General features: G+C 38.9%; 1 protein-coding gene across 1 annotated transcript; it reads left to right on the forward strand.

Annotated features, from left to right (window-relative positions):
* Window positions 1-1,692: 1,692 nt before the first annotated feature.
* On the forward strand, window positions 1,693-19,350 carry GPR37 (G protein-coupled receptor 37). The gene is made up of 2 exons (XM_039860671.1): window positions 1,693-3,353; window positions 18,086-19,350. The coding sequence occupies exons 1-2, from the start codon at window positions 2,331-2,333 to the stop codon at window positions 18,902-18,904; spliced, it is 1,842 nt and encodes a 613-aa protein (XP_039716605.1). The 5' UTR covers window positions 1,693-2,330; the 3' UTR covers window positions 18,905-19,350.
* The last annotated feature ends 1,912 nt before the right edge of the window (window positions 19,351-21,262 follow it).

Genomic DNA, 21,262 nt, shown 5'->3' on the forward strand with positions numbered 1-21,262 from the left:
TTATTCCCTTAGATTTATTCCCTTGGATTTGTTAATTTGCTCTCTTATGGGTAGGTCATGAGGAATAATTTGATTTCTTTAATATTACTGTTCTATTAAGTTTTTTTTTTAATTTTCTTCTTGAGCTATTTTTGGTAGTTTATATTTTTCTATAAAATTGTTTCTGTTGTCTACATTTTCAGATTAATTGGTATATTGGTTTACTACTGCTACTGTAACAAATCACCACAAACTTAGTGTATTTGAACAACACAAATTTATTATCTTATGGTTCTGGAGGTCAGAAATCTAAAATGAGCAAGGAGGGCCTTTTCCTGGCCCTTTTCAGCTTCTATAGATTGCCAGCATTACTTGGCTCGTGGCCCCATTTCACTCTAGCCTTCCTGCCTCCTTCTTGTAAGGACTTTTGTGATTTCGATGCACCCACCTGGATAATCCTTGATAGTCTCCCCATCTCAAAAATTTTCACTGAACCACATCTGCAAAGGTCCTTTTGCCATTTTCACAGGTATTAGAAATTATAATGTGGATATCTTTTGGAGGGCCATTATTCTATCTACTATAATTGGTATCATATTTTTCATTGTATTTTATCCTGTCTCCTTCGATGTTGTTGTTGTTGTTGTTTCATTTCAAAATGTGCTTATATCTTTCACTATCATTTTCTCCCTTAATTTGTCTGATATTTGTCTAAAAGCTATATCCTGACAACTGTGGCAGGGGTGTAGGGTTTAGCATAAACGTTGGAAAGGCATGGTCAGTCATGCTGGGAGTTCTATTTAAGTTAATATCCCCCCACCCACACCCCAGTCATTTCCCACTACTTTATCAAATAAAGCTACTTTCATTGTGCTCTAGATGGTTCTAAGTAACCCCTGGTAGGGTGCTGCCTAACTCAGTTTTAAAGGTAATGGTATATACTGAGCATTCTCATTTTGCATCCTATTCCTCGAACTTCTCATTTCTCTCTGGTTGAAACCTCAGATCTCCCTTTCTCTCTAGTCTCAGCTCTTGAAAGTACGTGAGGAAGTGAGCGCCTCACCTTTCTACTCCCTGGGGCCCGAGGCCTGGGCATGCGCACCGCCGCAGCGGATTGGAAGAGATCACTCGGGTCTCTCTCCTCCTCCTTCTTCTCCGGGCTCCGGGACCTGTCCGGCCGGTTCCGACATCTGGGGAATTAACGTGTCCCGCCAATCCCTAGCCTCGAGCCGCGCAGGCTCCGCGCCTCCGCCCTTGTTCCTGCCCGGCTTCCAGTTCCCAGGAGTGAAAGCCGCTACAACGGGCTTGAATGAAACGTGTGTGGGATTAGTGAGTCGTAAACCACCAGGGGATCCCGTCTCCCCACAAACCAGCATCTCTCGGAGGAGGCAGAGGAGGCGAGGAGCGGAGCGCTCGGTGTCGCCCGCGCGCGCAGCGGCTGGAGCGGCGGGGAGAGGCCGGGTCACCTCCCCCTCCCCGGCCATGCACCGCCTCGCTCGCGGCGGTTCCAGGCACCACACTCTCCGCCCAGGCTGCTCCCGCTGTCGCAGCAACAAGCTCCTGCGGCCGCCGGCACTGTCTACCGAGGAGCACCGCCCGCCCTCCCCACCCCCACCACCGAGTCCCTTCTCGGCGAGGACACGCCGCCCCGAAGCCCGCGCCGCCCCCTGGTCAACTTTGAGCGCGAGGAGAAGCAACTTTGACAGTGGCCTCGGGTTTCGAACCCCGCTTCTCCTGGGCAGCAGTAGCCTCGCTAGTCGCTGGGGTGAGGGGAGCAAGAGTTTTCTGGGCGCATCTGCGCTGCGTCTGGCTGTTTGCAACCTGTTTCCAGCGAGCGGGGAGCAGGCTTGCAGCTACTAGTCATCCGGAGGAGGGGAATTTGTTTTTCTTTCCCCTTAGCGACCTCGGCTCGCTACTGGATAAAGCAATATCGAAAGGATGTAAATAGGCAGAGCAACCGTTACCAAGAAGGCAATCACCCAAAGGCAGGGAGGAGCGTGGGGCTTCGTCCGGGCTTCTCCCAGTCGCAACATTAATCAACAGTCAGGTGTTGGTTGCAACTTTTCAAGGTCAGCCACCGGGAGCAGCGAGTCCCTCTCTGTACCTTGGGGATACGCAGCGGTCGGGTTGGATTTGGCTGAGAAATGCACGGGACGTCAAACGAGGAAGGATTGTAAAGCAGGAGGGTTGTGACCCCAAGACCCATCCCCCCACCTCCCCGTAATCTCCCGAACCCAGCTGCCCCGGCGGGGGTGAGTGTGCGACATGTGTCTAACCCTCAGCAGCAACTTAGGCAGCAGGTGTTGGTCCTAAGTAGGAGCCGCGGCTACCGGGTGCGCCCTCACCGAGCCATGCGGGCCCCAGGAGCGCCTCTCGCCTGCATCTCGCGGCTGCTGCTTCTGCTCCTGCTCAATGTTTCTGCCTCTCCTGCCCTCGGGTCCGTCCCTGCGCCCAGGAACGGAACTTGTCTGGGGGAAAGCTGTTCACCTGCACTGAACCAGCGTCGCACCAAGGATGCTTGGGGACTGGAGAATTTTGCGGAAGACCTGCTCACCCGTGCGCTCAAGGAGGAGGAGCGGGAGGCTGCGGGTCGCGCGGCGCACTCGTGGGACCTAGCGGCGGCCCGGGGCGGTGACTCAGGTGCGGGCAAAGGGGCGGAGGCGTCTGCAGCTGAGCCCTCGGGACCTCCAGCCAGGCCGCCTGGCGCTTGGAGGTGGAAAGGGGCCCGGGATCAGGAGACCCCTGGAACTTTGGGGAGAGGAAACCCCTCTGCCTTCCATCTCTTCTTTCAGACCTCAGAAGAGAGAGAAAAGGATCCGAGAGGCTCTGGCATTTCCGGGCGCAGCCCGGAGCCGAGTGTGAGGACTGAACCTGGAGCCAGCGACCTTTATTACTGGCCGAGGAAAGTCGGGAAACTCCAGGGTTCCCACCACAACTCCCCACCCAAGACGGTCAACGGACCATTGGGGCACGAAGGGCGGACGATTGCAGCCCCCGGCCGAGCGCTGGCCCAGAATGGATCCTCAGGTGATGGAGTTCACGAACGCGGGGGTCCCCGCAGAGGAAATAGCACGAACCGGCGCTTGCGACTTAAGAATCCCTTCTACCCGCTGACCCAGGAGTCATACGGAGCCTATGCGGTCATGTGCTTGTCGGTGGTGATCTTTGGGATCGGCATCATTGGCAACCTGGCGGTGATGTGCATCGTGTGTCACAACTACTACATGCGGAGCATCTCCAACTCCCTCTTGGCCAACCTGGCCTTCTGGGACTTTCTCATCATCTTCTTCTGCCTTCCGCTCGTCATCTTTCACGAGCTGACGAAGAAGTGGCTGCTGGAGGACTTCTCCTGCAAGATCGTGCCCTACCTCGAGGTAACGCCTCCCAGGGGGTCTCAAGCTAATGGCTTTACTCACTTCCGGGATTTATAGCATGAGAACTACTGCTCCACGCACCTACCTGTCTCTGAACTCCTTCACTTTTTCTCTGGGTCCCTCTATTTCTCTTGCCAATTATTTATGCTTCTGTCTGTCTGTTTGTCTATCTGTCTATCTATTGAAGGGGCAGCTTTGTTCACTCACCTTCCAACTCACCTGTTCCCAGGTTGTGAATGAATTATGATCTCAATGTATAGAATTGTTTCGGTTTTAAATTTATCTCTCTAAATAGAGTGTAATATATATTTCTGATTTGGCACCTATCAGAGATTCTAGGGTTAATAAATGGCCAGTCCGTGGTTGTCATTATTAGAACTCAGCAAGGAAAAAACCTGTATTATTTATCTAATAGATTACTAGTGCTTCAACATGATTTCTCCGCAAGAATATTATTGCATTTTTTCTTAAATATCAAAATTGGAATAATATTTTATTTTATTTAACAAAGGAAATCTGTCTTTCTTTGTCAATTGGCCTCATGATATATTAATAACCTCCCAAGTTACTTTAAGTGTTTTGGCTGTCTGCCATGTAGTTCCATCTAAATTCTTAAGTCGTGTTTCTTTTTTCTTCTCAATTTCTTAACAATTTTATTTATTTGTATGTATGGGCTAAGCAAAAATAACACTTTGGCCGTCAAGGCACAGAATTTATTGACCATTCTCAAAGTATATAATATATATTTGTCATTCGTTAAAGTTAAAGGAATTGGCTATTTTAAGAGATTGATTCTAAGACAAAAAAAAAAATCTTAAGAAGAGGGGACATGTAAGAGGTTCTAAACTTTGGAAACAAAAATATTTCTGAGTAAAATTTTACTGTTTCATCCTAGTGTCCTGCACCATTATTATGGTAGTTGGAATTAGCTCTTTAAATGGCCTCTCTTTAAACACCAGCTCTTGGAAGGAGCCCAAGTGCTTTGTTGCCAGTTGTGTTTTTAGCCAGCTGGCCCTTGATTTCCTCCATTCAGACTGTCTGTTTCATTTATGGAAGCAGAAGAAGGGAAACTGTAAATATTCGAGAGCCCCTGATTCTGTCTGGCACCAGGGCCAGTGACACTATGTTCAACATTGTTCCAGGGCCTAAAGCTAGGGAATAAGTAAACAGAAAACAGTACCTGCTTAGAACAACCAAGGCAAGAGGCAGTAAATAAGACCCTGTTATCCTGGCAGGGATCAGAAGCAGAATCATTCCATGCTTGCTAAATCAGCTGTTGCTACTTTACCAAGATCTAGGATTTCTCTTGTTGCCAAGCTCCAAGTAGTTCTCAAACATCTAATTTATTTGGTCGACAGTTCATTTTTGAACTGCAGAAGAGGTAGTTGAATTTGTTAGAGAATATGCGTCTACCAGTTGCCTTTTACAAGTCAATTTCAATTTAAAATTTCTCTGATCGTTTGAATAATGCAGAAGAAATTGACATATGCAAGAAAGACACAAAAGTAAACTCTAAAGTGAACAGGAGTGTATTGGCTTGTCTTGAATGTACCAGACATGTAGAAACTGTTATTGATGAAACAAAAAATTCAGGAAAAAAAAAAAAAACCCTTGGGAAGGAAAAAAATTTACCAAAGTTCTTGAAAAAAACATTAAAAGAAAGAATCCCATCCAAATTAAGAAAAGAATATAAAAACTTTGCTTATTTTAACAATACCTGTGACTTTTGAGTGATGGCATTTATTGTGTAGGTTTTAATTTTCTTTTTAATTCTAAAGATTTAAAAAAATGTATATTGTATTTTATTTGTATTTCATTTTCCAATTTAATTCTCTTAAGGAAGACTGTTTTGTTTTTACCACTTCTCTTATTATTAACACAATTATTATTATTTTTGCTCTCTATGTTTTTTCCTCTCTATAGACCTATTTTTTTTAGTAATTGGCACCAGGCTTTATTTTTCCTAGAGAAACAACAGTTTGGAAAAAAAGCTTCACTCATTTTTTTTTTTTCTGGAAAAATTAGACTATACTATGCATTTTTACTGTAAAGGTAATGAATGAAAATCTTAATCTTCAATCCAAAATGTAGAATGTGTTTCTACGTTTCTACCTAATTCTATTCTTCTGAAGTAATTTTATAATGTTTTCACATACTTTGTGAAAATAATTATTGGACAGTAGTATCAGCTGCATAAATCCTGATTATGAGAACAAAAAGTACAGTCCAAATCTCAAAATAAAGCATTTCTGCCTCCAGGAGGCACTGTTATTTTCACATGTCACAGAGATTTAGTGCTTGTTCCATGGCAGTTCCCCCTACCCCCCTAATACAGACCCTAATGTCGAGGTTTGCTTGTAGGAGGCTTTTTGGGATGTGTATCAAGTTCAACACCTGATAAGGAATGAAAGAAGCAGGACTGGGCAAAGGGAGAAGTTGAACTGTGTTGCAGATGCCACAAAGACCTCAGCTTACACCACAGGGAAATTTAAGGCTGGGGTGGCCCTGCACGGGTATCCTGAATTGAGGCAAGGGAGCTCAGACTTTATGTCCCCTAATGGACCAGTCATTGGATGCCAGTGGCTCCTAGGCAGGGGGCATAACTTGAGGTGGGTGGATCTCTTTGGTCAAGGGCAGTTCATAGAGAGGGATGCCGCTAAGAGCCGTCAATTACCAATAGTCCCAGTGGTCGGGGTCTCAGCACTTCATTCCTGAAGGAAGGACTTTTGTGGGGAGGCAATCTGGGTGGGGAACCACAGCCTCCACTACAGGAGCTTTTGAATTATCATGTTAAATTAGAACCAGATGGCAATCTAATCCAACCCTCTGATTTTAAAGATGAGGCTCAGAGAAGAGAAATGACCATCCCAAGCATTGTAGTCAGTGGCAACCAGGATCTGTCCCAACACTTGATGCTGATGTTTACTTATTCAACAAACATCCGTGAGGCAGAAGGGGTTCAGTGAGAGGTTTTCTTAAATTTCTGCTCCTTGGCATCTTTTAAAAGAACATATCCAATAGACAGGAAAAAATAATAAGCACCACATGTTTATCTTGTTTTATCTTGTTTCTCATAAATTGACAGTAAGTTCCACAGTTGGTGGTAGTTCATTAAATTTTTTAAAGTTTCAATAATCTGCGACAACTGCACCTTTTAAAGTGCCAAATATGGTTATTTTAATGATCAAATAAAGATATATAGATTACATTTTATGTTCTTGAAATAATGAAGTATTTTAGATTGGCAAAGGACTTTACAAATATATTACATTTGTTTAAATGTTTTCCAAAATCCACTTCTTCTTAATCTTTCTTCTTGACAAAAAGACTTCTAAAAATATTTGACATTTATCTCCTTTTGTTATCTAGATTTTGCCTTTTCTTTACTTTCTTATATTTATTTGTTGGCTATTCTTTTTTTTTTTTTTACCACACACCCTCTTATTGATATATAATGTATGATTTACCATTTTTTATTATAATCCATTATGCCTTTTCCAATGTTTGAATTTTTTAAAAATCAATTATTTAAAATTTTTATCCACAATTAATTTTTATTTATTTTTCTTTTTCTTGAGGTATAATTGACATATAATATTATATTAGTTTTAACACTACAGCATAATGATTTGATATTTTATACACTGTAAAATAATTAACACACTGTCTAGTTACTATCTGTCACATAGTTTCAAAACATTTTTTGTGATGAGAACTTTAAAATCTGCTTTCTTAACAACTTTTAAATATGTTGTGTTCCAGTATTATTACCTGTAGTCATCATGCTACACATTATATCCCCATGAGTCATTTCTTTCATAACTGGAAGTTTGTACCTTTTGACTCCCTTCAGTCATTTCTTCCACCTCAGCCTCCGCCCTCTGGCAATCATCAGTCTGTTCTCTGTATCTATGAGCTTGTTTTTATTGTTGTTGTTATTGTTGGTGTTTTGTTTTTGTTTTTGTTTTAGATTCCACATTTAAGTGAGATCATGCTTATTTGTCTTCATCTGACTTATTTCACTTAGCATAATGCCTTTGAGGTTCATCCGTGTTGTTGTAAATGACAAGATTTCATTCTTTTTTTATGGCTGAATAATATTTCAGTGTGTGTGTGTGTGTGTGTGTGTGTGTATCACAATTTATCCATTCATCTGTCAATAGACAAGGTTGTTTCTATATCTTGGCTATTGTAATTAATGCTGCAATGAACATGAGGGTGCATATATTTTTTCAAGTTAGTGTTTTTGTTTTCTTTGGGTTATTTCCCAGAAGTGGAATTGCTGGATCATATGGTAGTTCTATTTTTAATTTTTTCAGGAATCTCTATACTATTGTCCATAGTAACCACAATTCATTTATGTTGATCTTTACAAATTTTATCTCCCATCTTCTCTTTTGCCTTTTCCTTTCTACTGCAGTTTTTTTTCCCCTACAACTTGAGAATCAGCATAATCTCAAGAAGGTAGTAGAATTTTGGAGAGATTGAGTTTGTGTAGAAAAATAGGAGGCATTTCTTCAGCAGAAATTACAGTTCTTAGCAATTTGCATTTGACTCTTTTTTTTTTTTAAATTTCAATTTGTTGATATAAGGCTTGAGGAGAGAACCCAGTTTCCAGGACCTATTACTAGAAAGAGAGTTTTATCATACTTAATATTGCTATGAGTAGGCATATACTGGGAACCACTGGAGTTGATAACTTCTTTCTTTCTATTCTAGGATTATGATGGCTTTGTGGCCTAGTGATAAGTCCCATAAGGACCAAGGGCAGATGGGATGGTCGGAAAGAGGGATAGGAGAGAAAGAAATCTGGGTGGATGGGTCTACCCTAAATAGACATAATTTTAAACTGGTTTATGAGACAGTGACCAGAAAAAAAACTGTACTTGAAGCAATCGTTGTATGTGGAAAAAGAGAGAGAGAAGGAGAGGGAGAAGAAGAGGAATGGAGTTCTGGGTGTGGATTACGGTAGGAGAATGGCAGAGGAGTTTACTACCACACCATACCCTTAAGGATCTAACATATGATTAAAGCCAAATAATTCAGGCATTGAATGTGGCAACTGGAACAGCTCTTTGCTCATTACTTGATGGAAGCCAACCAGAGTCAGTGTATTATCTGATTCAGATCTACTGCTAAATATTTATTTCTGTTTGTACTAATATTGAAGGTTTTGAATAACATAGGCTCCTCCTTAGTTTAAAGAACTCACATCTTCATGGTGTTTGGTAGTAAAGATGTCAAATAGTTCTAAGATAATCCCAGCGCTAACTGTATTTCTTATTTTACTGGGATATAAGATTCCTACATGAGGACTAGGAATGATTTGTGAAAGATCTAGAATCTTTTGTGATGAAAAGAGCCAGATTCTCCAATGGTTTTGGAAATACTGGTTTTAAGCTGAGTGAAGCAAATGGCTCTTTCATTGCCTGAGACTGTAGTTTGCACTGAGCAGTAAAAAAGGAAGGTACTGGAAATTGGAGATGATATTACTACACAGGTATGAGATTCTACACAGATTTCTCCAGAACCCCTACATTCAAGTAATAGCACATTTATCATGGCAGATAGTAAATTTGCTTGAGTGGTAGATTAGCCATTAGGTATTCTAAGGGACTTTTAAGTGGAAACATATAGTTTTATGAGCAATTTGAAAGTTACTAATAATATTCTCAGAGGAAATAGACTCAATGTATGATAATGGTGCTGAAAAATATTTCATGAATTCCCACTAATTCCTTTATAATCATTTTCTACATTCCCAAGTAAAAATATTTAGCTGATAACTCCTGCAGAAAAAAAAGTTACAGAGTGTGCTCTTATTATATCTCCATTTATGAACAGTGTATAGTGAAATTTACTGAATTTGGGTTCCACATAAGAAATAAAAACTTTATGATATTCAAATGTGAAATTCAAATAATTTCCTAAACATTGATGGTAATAAGAATATCATCCTTACCTAAAGATCATCAATGATATATAAATAGGAAGATGATTTTTCTTTACTTCCCTTTCTAGAGATATTAGTTGACATTCTGCTTTTAAGGATTACATATAAAACAGCAGTATCCAATAGCCAATTAAAGAACAGTGTGAATTATTCATTATGTTCTATAATCTTTTTCCATATATGTCATCATTCATTCATTTATTTACTATCCATTCATTCATCAAACATTTATTGGGCTTTTCTTCTATGATAGACACAGTGTTAGGAAGGGACAGTAATGAAGGGGGAGGGAAAGAGGGGAAAAAGTTTCCAGAGATGGATAACATAGATGAGTTACTGATACTCAAGTTACAGAAGGGTAAAATAATGTTTTACCATGTGATGAATACTATACTAGGGGTTTAAACAAGACATTATGGAAATTTAGGAATGGCCATTGAATGGATCAGCTCACAGTTATACTTGGTTATGACCAAATAAGGAGAAATTAAAGTGAAAACTGTGCTCTCTCTAAATCTTTTTGAATGATATTCTTACAGTTAGTATTCATAAATTCCGTATGGCCTAGATTTGTGGTGAAAAGTTATAACCATCAAAATCTTGTAATTCTTGCTTTCTTGTTGTTTCAATCTTTTCTGGAATAAAAGGCCCATAGGAATAATTGGCAAGATAACTAGGTAGATAGGACAGCCCTAAAACTTTTCTTTACAATACAGGATTATTCTAAATATTATTAAATATTTAATTATTATTTAGAATAAAATATACAAGATTACCATCTGTGCTTTAGAATTGTTACTCTTTGTTAGTTACAAGGACATTAATTAAATCAAAGTTTAAAATTTTACTTAAATGATTGGTTTATTTAGCAATGTAATAACCATACATTAAATTCAGTCCCTTTCTCCTGGAAATCTCAAAGACATATCTATTATTTACTTTGACCTTAGAGAACCTAGGAAGAAAGGCTGTCAAGGGAGGTACTTTAGATCCTATTACAGAGTGAAGGAAGGAAAGCATAAAGAATGCTTTCCCAAGAACTGGATTAATTTCTCAAGCACACAATCAGACTGAGGACTTATCCTGAGTTCCTGAGGGCTGCCAGGGTATCTGGTTATGTCAGCAAAGCATCCTTCAACTGTGAAAAAGAAAAGCAGATATGTCTGCAGAAGCAAAATAGATCTGAGCTTATCTACCCAAGGCTGAATAGGTGAGGGTCTACCTTGTCCTTTGCCTTTATACTGCCCAGACCTTGATGGAATGTTTTCACCTTTAATAGCTCTTTCCTGTGGGATGCAATAGATTTAACAGTGTCACATGGATGCACAGGGATCTGTGTCTGGGATGTGGGCTGTGGGGAGAGAGGAATGAGAAGGCAGAAGGTTTGTTTCTGGCACTGCAACCTGCTCCCATCCTTCAGGGTTCCTCCTGTCATTTTACTTCCCAAGAATTGACCTGCCAGGGTTCCATAATTAACTCAACCTTGTTGCCAAGGCTAACTCTTAAGTATCCTAATTAGAATGGTATTCTTTGTGCCAGAAGAATGATCTCATCTACAATTTCAAGGTAGAGTGGAGAATGGGATTGCTGCGACCTCAAATATAGGGTCTTTCTATTTGCAATGTAGGTATAGATACTATTCCATAAAACTCCCATAAAACACAGGATATGACCAGGCTTACCCTTGAGACAGAATACTTTAAGTTTGTGAATTTATTATAGTTTTCAGTTGTCAGCACACTTGAGTGGTTCATAGCATTAATGAGGCCAAAGTCACTGACTTGATTCTTGCCTAGAGTGAGTCATTTTCATGAGGTCTATGACTGTACTCGGGCCACCATTTTTACTGCCTCCCCATCACTCCCTCCCTACCTTTGGCTGTCTTCTCCTTGGATCAGATAGCTCCTATATAGGAAAAGCATCTTGTTAACTGATTCACAGCAAAATGTGACATTTAGAGATATTTGCCTTTTGTAAGAGGATTGAATGAGAAAGAGTACTACTTCCTTAACAGACTACCATGGGACTTTTGGTTAAAAGCAGAGAAATTTTGTCTTAAAAATGTGCTTTTCATTATGACTCAATATCATTAGAATCACAATTACCCAAGCACAAATGGATGAGGCGAAGTCTAATTTTGTTTTCAGTATAGGTTCATCATCATGCAAATCAACATTATTGGTCACAGCAAAAATATGTGAAAATTTGTTAATATTCTTTGGAAACTCATCAGAACCCCCTAGGTGAAAAACAGAAATTCTAGGTCGTTTGAAGATTGATTGGAAACATCATAATAATACTAATAATTGAAAATGGAATGTGGACTTTTGGGGGGAAATATTACATTTTAAAATGAATTTTTAATTACTGAGAATAAATATGGAATAAATAACTTTCTTAAGACCTGGCGATTCCAATAGATGACTTTTCCATCTTAAGACAAATGATGTGAATCTTGCTTCATTTGCAATCTTATGCTAATGAGCATTGCCACATTTATCATTAAAGTATAACATTTTAGACAAGTTATAGTAAAATGATTTTTATTTATTATTATTACAAAAGAAATGTACTGTGCTACAGAACTCAAAAGTCACAACTGGTAGAAAACCTTATGTCAAGGTGGGACTATAAAGGTAAAGAAAGATTTACAAAATCAAGGTAAGTTTTGGGATGACAAATTAGCTTTTAATAGTCTTGATTGTTTTTAAAATAAGTAAGAACATGTTACCAAGCTTAAGCAAGAGAGAGGAAGATGGACAATGGGGCACTAATGACAGTTGATGCTTTCAAAATATTTTTCTTGTGACATTGGGATTCACATAAAGGTGAAATAGCCCCAGCATAATTGAAATAAATGGTTATTTATGATATGGGATATATCAAATTAAATCCCAGTGATACCGATAAAAGTAAGAAGCCTTCTCTTTGTGGAAAAATGGCAGTGAAAAGCTCTGTTTCATTTCAGAGATGTGTGCATGCTTGTAAGAAGTGAGACAGATCTCTCCCACTCACCTTGTTTTGGTTTAGAAACACCCAAGTGCATCACTGCCCACTGCCGTAGCATCGTGATTTGCATGCACTCAGAAATGAAGACCTTTTGATTAAAGGCCATCTCATTCACAACAGTCTCATAGACGGTGGCTTTGATAAACATGCTGTCCCCACTGGTGCTCAAAGAAGTGTCTCTTTTGTGGGGAATTTACCCTGGAGAAGTGGTCTGTTTCATGGGGAAGTGCCACCAGGATGAGGATTATGGAAAGTGTAAGAGAAAGCCAAAAGCACACAAACTCAAGCCATTTAGTGTTTCAAAGGAAACTCTACCCTGTGCTCCTCCTGCTTTTTTTTCCTGACTGATTGTTAGCCCTGTAACCACGGACTTATAATAGATAATCATTCATGGCCCAAATGAATGGGTTTTCTTAACAATAATGCCCTTGTTTTGAGAGTTACTTGTATACAAAGGACAGCACAAAAACAGATGCACTTAAACATCTTTTGAGGTAAAATAGGTTAGGTTAGAGGACAGTAGTCATGACTTTGGTTAGAGATTTCCCCATTCCACAAAAATCAGTGTATTCTAGTTGCTTTGCTGTGCTTATAAAGCATGAAGGTTCAGTTTCATCTAAAAGAAATTTTTTTGGAAGCACATTGGCCCTTTTCTCACCCATTAGTGTTACCACTGATTTATATGAGGCTTATCACTAGTTGGTTAAGAGCTGGACCTTATGCGATCTGTGTTGTCTGAATGAGTTTACTCTCATTCATAATGCCTTCTTATTTGTCTGTCTGCTGTTAAGCTTCTGGAGCAATAGCTAACGCACAGGATCTTCATTGATGACTTTTTCACAAAGTATCTGTATGCTCTTTCTTTGTATCATTTTGCAGGAATAGGGGTTTAGTGCAATACAAAGTGGTGGCACAGGTTTCCTCATGGCGTGAAGCTTATATTGCAGTAGAAACTCGAACAGTGGAGAGAATGAATGGCCCCACAGCTGCCGCTTCTCCACCAACATGCTCAGGTCTCTACATCTCCTGCTCCTGTCGCCTGGTGGTGCCTTGAAGCACTCACTGCTGCCAGTGCCTGCAGCTGCTGGAAGCCTCACTGCTCGGGATGCTGCCTGGGCAGGGGTGAAGGAGTTTTACCATTGTTGCTGTGGGACACGAAGCAGAGCAGAACACTGCTGTTCGAAAGGAAGATTTTAGGGTTGTCAATTCTGGTTCCCTTGCTTCTGTATTTTGATGACAATCCCCTCAAAAGCTTAGTATCTTGTTTTGCCAAACAGTTAAAAATTTCTATTCCCAGCTTTCCTCTGAGCTCGATTCTCAAAATTAATAGTCTTGTCTATTAAAAGTGTTTACAGTTCTGCTTTTGTTGATGTTAATTATTCCTCCCATTGCAGTTTAATTAATAAGAGATTGCATCTTACTCATTTCATCTCTTAGGATGTTGCTTCAAAGAACTAACCATCTGAGCTAATGTTTAACAGCTTACTCCCAAGAGCATATTTCATAGTGATATTGAATTTTAGTAATCAGATATGGTCATTAAATGCAGAAGATCCAGCATTCATGATACAGTTTTATAATTGCATATAATTGGACTATTCATCTTGGTAGAATTTCTAATGAGCTGTGTGTAAACAAGTATATTTAAAAACTGTGATAGAAATCTTTTCATGTTACCCCAACACTTAGCAATTTTAATTACATGGATAGATTTCATATCTGAGTAGGCAGAAATTAGCCTACCATCCATTACCCAGATGATTTTTATCGATTAATTTCTGAGGTATGCAGTTAACTCTTTATAGATATTTACAGACTTCTGTAAATAATTTGGGAAAGCGCTGAGCAGGGGCTTTGTACCTTTCTAGTTCGTTCACATCATAAAATAGAGTGCATAAGTGAATTTACGGAAAAACATCTGAAGTAATAACACTGCAGGCAGTGGCAGCAGGAGGGAGTAGATATCTAGGACTAGTGTTTGGCCTGCGGTTGCTATTGGCAACTGCGTTGTACTCGCTCTCTGCAGTTGGGGCAGCGTTTTCCTAGAGGATCTTTAACAACTCTCTCTGTAGCTCTTGTGACCTTCCTGGACAGTTCACCCTGTTTCAGCTGGATCCTGATGGTAGTGAATACTGTCAGAGAGAAGTACAGTTTGAAAACAGGAAGCTGGATGTAGGAGCTTCCTGAAATTAGTGTATGAAAATTGAGAAGGTTTCCTCACCCCATGACTCATCAAGAGGATTACAAATCAGACGTATCTGAAGTTCTGACTCAGTATGAAAGCTTTGGGGAATATGACTAAAGAACTGAGCACCTTCAAATAAAATACGGTGCAGAAGAAATGCTGAGCAAAAAGTTGGAACACATGTAAATCTTGTTTAAAATTTGTCCTGGCTTTTGTTATCATGTAAGACAAAATATATAGAACTTAGAAACTCTTTTTTGCTTTTTGAAGCAGTGACTATCTTCTAATTAAGAGTAGATATGCAACAGTTTATGATGTCTATGGAGTAGCAATCTAACACACCCGTCTTAATACACATCCACCCACATTCATTTGCTATTACTTCCCGTGAAACGCTTTGGAATACTTCTCATGCTACTGACTTGGAGTTAGGTATAAAAAAGCTAACTCTTGTGGCAATTGGTCCAGATTTTAAATCTGAATTTTAAAATTAGGGAGATTAATAGGAGGGAGGATTCTATCCTTTGCGTGTTCTTTGTAAATAATGGTAAAAAAATTACCAAGCAAATAGATGTTCCAAGCCTCTAAGAGACTGCCTCTCCTAGAATCTCTAGTATTTTATATCATCAAGCTATCCTTTTAATTGAAATGTTATTTATAATTTAGAAAGAATGGAAAATATAAATCTTCATACCTTTGTATTAGTGGATTGACTCAGGATACGTAATGACAAAGAAACTTGCAAAGATTTGCTTTAATGAAGACTGCACAGAAAGCCTTGCTGGGGATTTGTGTCTATTAGATAATTTGAGGTATGTTTTGTTTTGTTTTGTTTTGCATTCTTATAGAAAATGAATCAAAACATTTGAAAAACTAATATATAAATGTAAAGTTTCAAAAATCTATAGAGTCCCGAAACTTCCACTTAGTTCTGTTTGATGTAGATCTTGAGAAAATGCCAAGTACTTCTCAGATTTCCATTCAAAGTGTGGCATTTACTGACATTAAACAAATATAATCTTATCTTAAGACAGTTGTACAATATGGACTTCAATTTTAAGAATTATTCTGAGTCTCTAGCATAGATGCAAAATAAATTTTCATCAAGGTGAACAATTTATTAATTTGAAAGTTAATTTTCAAAAAGTGAATGTAAAAATGACTTTTTTTGGCAGTCATATTAGATTGACATTTCTTATACTGGTGTTTATAGGAAACTTTCTGACGATTTTGTAGAATGAGAATTGTGACTAAGCACAACCATGACCTCTTGATCTACACCGATGTAGACTTTTGTTTTCCACACTTTTTTTCTTCATTTTTGGTTTTCATATAGTTAACCCCTAATTATATTTCTTTTTCAGACTGTCTCCTCTAATTAGAGACTAATCAGGACATAGATACAATGTTCTTATTTTCCATATTAGAAGTAGGAAACACTGACTAATGTGTAGTGTGTAAGAAGAGGAGAGAATATTTGATGTTGGAGCTCTCATAGAATCCACAAGGCAAGTTGCTGTCATTCTGGGGACAGTGACAGCTTGAATGTAGTAGGTAAACAACTTATGTTTCAAGTGCTAAAATTGTTATGACAAATGGTTTTTCTTTTGTCAACATGATCCCTTTGAGTTGTACAAAAATTAGACATTTTCATTATATATAGCTGTTTGTTCTTGCCCCTTTGCCATGCTGTGACCTATAGCTGTGCTTCTTAAACAGTCTCGCTAGCTGACAGGGGAGAGTGATGCACATACCCAGGTGCCTGAGATGCAGGCCAGAGCATCCCATCCACCTAGGGAGTTTTCTTTTGGTCTCCAGTTTAATCTTAATCCTCATGAATATTTTACCTTCTATTCATTGTCCTTTTTTAAATATATTAATAATGACACCATTTATTAAACATTAAATCATTTCCATTTTCCCCCAAATAGTTGAGTAAATTTGATGCTCCTGGATGATCGCTGTGTTTACTTTGTGACTTTGAGAACCACCCTGCCCTCTTGGTTGACTATTACCTCCTTGAGGGGAAAACCTGCTTCTCGTTCCTTGCTATATCTGCATCACCTAGCAGAGTGCATGGCATAGAGTCGATATCGATAAATGTGCACTTGTGTTGAATGTTGCCTGCGGACGCTGTGAGATGTCTGGACCATATGTACATAAGAGCGATTCCTCTTTGAATACAGTGCTCTGTGTGGTCAGCATCAGAGTTTTCTGATCTGAGGTTTTTCAGATTAAAAAACTCTGAGTAACTAAGTTTTACTTAGATGTTCTATTTGGCTCCTTTATGCATATTTTCATTTTTTATATGTCTTATTTTCTTTGACATTCTCGGATCTCATATTTCTTTAAATGTGATGATCATTTTTATTTCATGATAAATGTACTTATGTCTGATTCTGTAATTTGTTTCCTTTGGCACAGAAGCTCATAGTGGAGGATTGTCTCTTGCATATTGTGATTTTTAATCCATGTTCCCTGAAATTTTTATCTATGAGATTTCTCTGAGGCCTAGTTTTGAAGTGAATTCTTCCAGAGAGGTTTTGTGTTTGCTTCTGTCAGGTGCCTGAGACAATTTAAAACTGTGTTTTGTGTTTCCACGAACCTCGCAGATGGTGTGAATTCTGGCTTTAGTCCAGTGTGAATTCAGTCTCCTGGTTAGAATTTGCTTTTCTCCTCCCCTCCCCCATCCATCCAGATCCAAATCGTAAAATGCAGACAAGTTTCTCCACTATCTCCCGTGATTCCTTTTCCTCTTTCTACTGACAAAGATGTCACTATTTGGGGTGTTCCAAATTTATAAGGGGATCTTTGATTTAATTCCCACTCATATTGATCCTTGGTTTGATTTCAACCTCTGTGTACCTGGCCGCTTGGCTCCATCCCTCTGGCTAAAACCCACTTGAAAATCTCATCAGAATTGGCAGATGCCCCTAGGCAAACATGCAGCGTGGGACAGGAGTGTGCTGGGCAGCCACTGACCTGTTTGAAATTAGTTTTCTCATTGATGTTGACCTCTGGAGAATTTCTCTTCCTTGTTTTCCATAAATGTATGTGAAAATAATATTTAAATACTTGATTTTGCATTTAGGAGAAACTGGAGATCTCTATCAACTAGTTTGTGGGAAACAATCGGCTCTTGATCGTGTGCCGTGTGAGGCATGCCACTGCCCCCCACACTGGGAAACATGGCCGTCTTTTTCAGTAATGAAAATGGGATACACTCAATTATCCTATTCCCTATCTAGATGGCCAGGTGGCAGGCATTTTCATGGTGACTGAAATTCTTGGAGTCTCTGTGTTCTTATGCATAATAAAATACTATCCTTATAGATTCTTCCAGCTGTACAATTTTTTTGACTGCACGACCCAGAACCACTACATTTTGTTTTCTTATTTTCAGTTTTCATCCTTAAAATGATTCGGCTGAACTCACTGACCCAGTTACCCATGTCTTTTTATTCCAGAAAACTGTTCTCCTTTTTTTTTTTCTTTACTCTTTCTCTAATCCGTTATTTATCGCCTAGTGTTTTGATCTTTTTCAGAGCTCACCCAGGATAACTGCATTCTGTGTTCCTCCCACAGGTCGCATCTCTGGGGGTCACGACCTTCACCTTGTGTGCTCTGTGTATAGATCGCTTCCGTGCTGCCACCAACGTACAGATGTACTATGAAATGATTGAAAACTGTTCTTCGACAACTGCCAAACTCGCCGTCATATGGGTTGGCGCTCTCCTGTTGGCGCTTCCCGAAGTCGTCCTTCGCCAGCTGAGCAAGGAGGATTTGGGCTTCAGCGGCCGAGCTCCCGCGGAGCGCTGTGTTATAAAGATCTCCCCTGACTTACCGGACACCGTCTATGTTTTAGCCCTTACCTACGACAGTGCGCGGCTCTGGTGGTATTTCGGCTGTTACTTCTGTCTGCCCACGCTTTTCACCATCACCTGCTCCTTGGTGACTGCAAGGAAAATCCGCAAAGCAGAGAAGGCCTGTACCCGAGGGAATAAGCGTCAGATTCAGTTAGAAAGCCAGATGAACTGCACAGTAGTGGCTCTGACCATTTTATATGGATTTTGCATTATTCCTGAAAATATCTGCAACATTGTTACTGCCTATATGGCCACGGGGGTTTCCCAGCAGACAATGGATCTTCTTAATATCATCAGCCAGTTCCTGTTGTTCTTTAAGTCCTGTGTCACACCAGTCCTCCTTTTCTGTCTGTGCAAACCCTTCAGTCGGGCCTTTATGGAGTGCTGCTGCTGTTGCTGTGATGAGTGCATTCAGAAGTCTTCAACAGTGACCAGCGACGACAATGACAACGAGTACACCACAGAACTGGAACTCTCACCTTTTAGTACCATACGCCGTGAAATGTCCACTTTTGCTTCTGTTGGAACTCATTGCTGAAGGACATTTGATTTGGTTAGATTTGTTCGTTTGAATTTCATACCCTGTGAAAGTTTTTACTTTGTATTTTTCCTTACTGGAAAATAAATGCAAAAAAGAAATATTAACTACTGTAGAACTGACTTTGCAAATTAATATTTGTGCTTTGAAAAAAATGTTTATATTTAGCTATTTAAGAAGTATAAGGAGGTCAGTAGTTTTAGATCATTTTATCTGGTATGGTGCTAATATTTTATTTGGAGTTACTGCACCTTGACTTAATTAAATGCTAATTTTCTTTCTTTTAAAAATATAATCACTGTATATTGATGATAGCCATGTGATTTTGTAGATTATTTTATGTTTGAGTTGTAATTGAAAGTATATTGTATATGATATGGTGAGATGATTTGTAGATAAGAAGCATTTACAAAGTAGCACCAAATAAATTACACTTTATTCTTTAATTCATTGTGAATCTGCTTTTAACCAAGATTCAATAAATCCTTTAATTGCCTTAAATACACAATTACTGGTTCTATGCACAATTTAAAACCAGCCTTATTGTTTGATAATTCCATTTTCCTTTAAGGCAGGCAATCACTATATTATAAAGTTTTCTTAATAGTACTATTTTATATGCATGACTTATAAAACTATATTGTATGTTAAAACATTGTATTTTTAATATTCAGATATAGATGTAAAATTACTTCCAAATATTTATAAAAATATGAATAAATAGATAGCAGAGTAGGAAGAAAGTATCTTTTTTTTTTTTTTTAAATTCATTTCTGAACTAGCATGTAGAGCTACAGATTTTCCTATGAGGAATTCTGAGAAGAATCAAGGACTAAAAAAACAATGCACTTGTCATCTGATTTTCTCTGGACACTGACCTTTAAAGTATTGTCAATCCTATGTGAAGCACTCTGAATTCTAATTTTTCTCCTTTAAAAAATATGAACTTTGTTAAATCTGTACAATTTAAATTCTTTAAGTAGAATGAAAGTACAATAATGGAATAATAAAATACATATCTTGATAAGAACACTTGAATATTCAAATGCTACCTTTAAATTGATATTCCATAGATTGCCAACAAAAACTAACCCTCTCCATTTCAATTATTTGAATTTCTTAAGGAGTTTACTTTGCAGCAGTTGTGTAGAACATATGGGATACATGTCTAAATCAGATGACAGAGACGGTGACCTAGTGAAACAGTGTACTTGTAATGTCTCTGTCTTCAGAAAAATCATGTAGGAGAACCCAGTGTTCTGGCTGAAAACTGCCCTATACATTTTCTGCTTGTCATTTTCTGTGGTATTTAGTGTAACAGAGTAGCACGTTCTTTCTTCCAGGTTATAACACGATGTTATTTAAATCATTACACTTTAGTGCAAGAAAAATTAAATATACTTAATCCAGACCACTCATCTTCCACATGAAACCCAGATTAACCAAATGACAGTGTCCAGAATATGTTTTTCCCAGTACACTATTCTTTAAAGAGATTTCCTTTCTTATTGTATGTATTCTAAGAGATTTGAAGGGGAATAAGAACAAGGTACTATTTTCTTCTTACAGATCCCTGTAATAGGTCTTTGAAAAACTTCTCAAAGACACCTGAACTAGGTTTTGGCTGCTGAGCAGATTGACAACTGTGATTCCCCAGTGTCTCTCGTAATGGGTAGTCAACTCTAGAAATCAAGAAACATTGATTGAGCACATTGCATAGAAAAGGTTCTATGCTATTACCTGCAGTAGATAAAAGTAAATAGAACTTAGTGTTAGACTGTACAAAACCAGGCAGGGATGAGATGGGAAGGAAGGAATATGACAAATACATCGACAACTTTGATATAAGGTGGGACTTGTTAGGTAGGTGTCAAGTTCTATGATAGTTCCGAGCACATCAGATCAGAGATCATGAAAGGTTTTATGAGCTAAGAGGATGGGTAGCCCTTCAGAAGGAGTTGATGAAAGGTTGACGAATAAATGAATAATCCAGTTTGGTTCCTATATATGCATGGAAACCTCATGGAAAATATGCATTGAAATCTTGTCAGAAAAGGGTGCAGTCTTAATGTCTTTCACATTCTAAATGGTTGATGTTTACGTGGCAGTCTCTGCCCTCCCTCTGCCCCATACTCTCTTACTATGTGTTCCTTAGCATTGGGTGTAGCAACTTCCTCTCCCCTACAATCACATCTGGTCCTGAACTGAAAAGATGTTTGGTTGGAAGCTTGATTCCTCTGAGAAACATTAAAGATACTTCTACTCAAGAACAAATCTTCTCTAACCCTTCTCCCTTATTTTAAAAACAGATCTTCGAGCGTTCTCCAAGGTTAAGGTTTCTTCCTGATGTTTTAAATT

The sequence above is a fragment of the Pteropus medius genome, unplaced genomic scaffold, assembly GCF_902729225.1.
Source record: "Pteropus medius unplaced genomic scaffold, Ma_sr-lr_union100, whole genome shotgun sequence".
NCBI lineage: Eukaryota > Metazoa > Chordata > Mammalia > Chiroptera > Pteropodidae > Pteropus > Pteropus medius.

Coding starts and splice junctions, on each gene's coding strand:
- GPR37 (XM_039860671.1), top strand. CDS start 2,331: ATGCGGGCCCCAGGAGCGCCTCTCGCCTGCATCTCGCGGCTGCTGCTT. Junction 3,354..18,085: donor AGATCGTGCCCTACCTCGAG/GTAACGCCTCCC, acceptor TTCCTCCCACAG/GTCGCATCTCTGGGGGTCAC.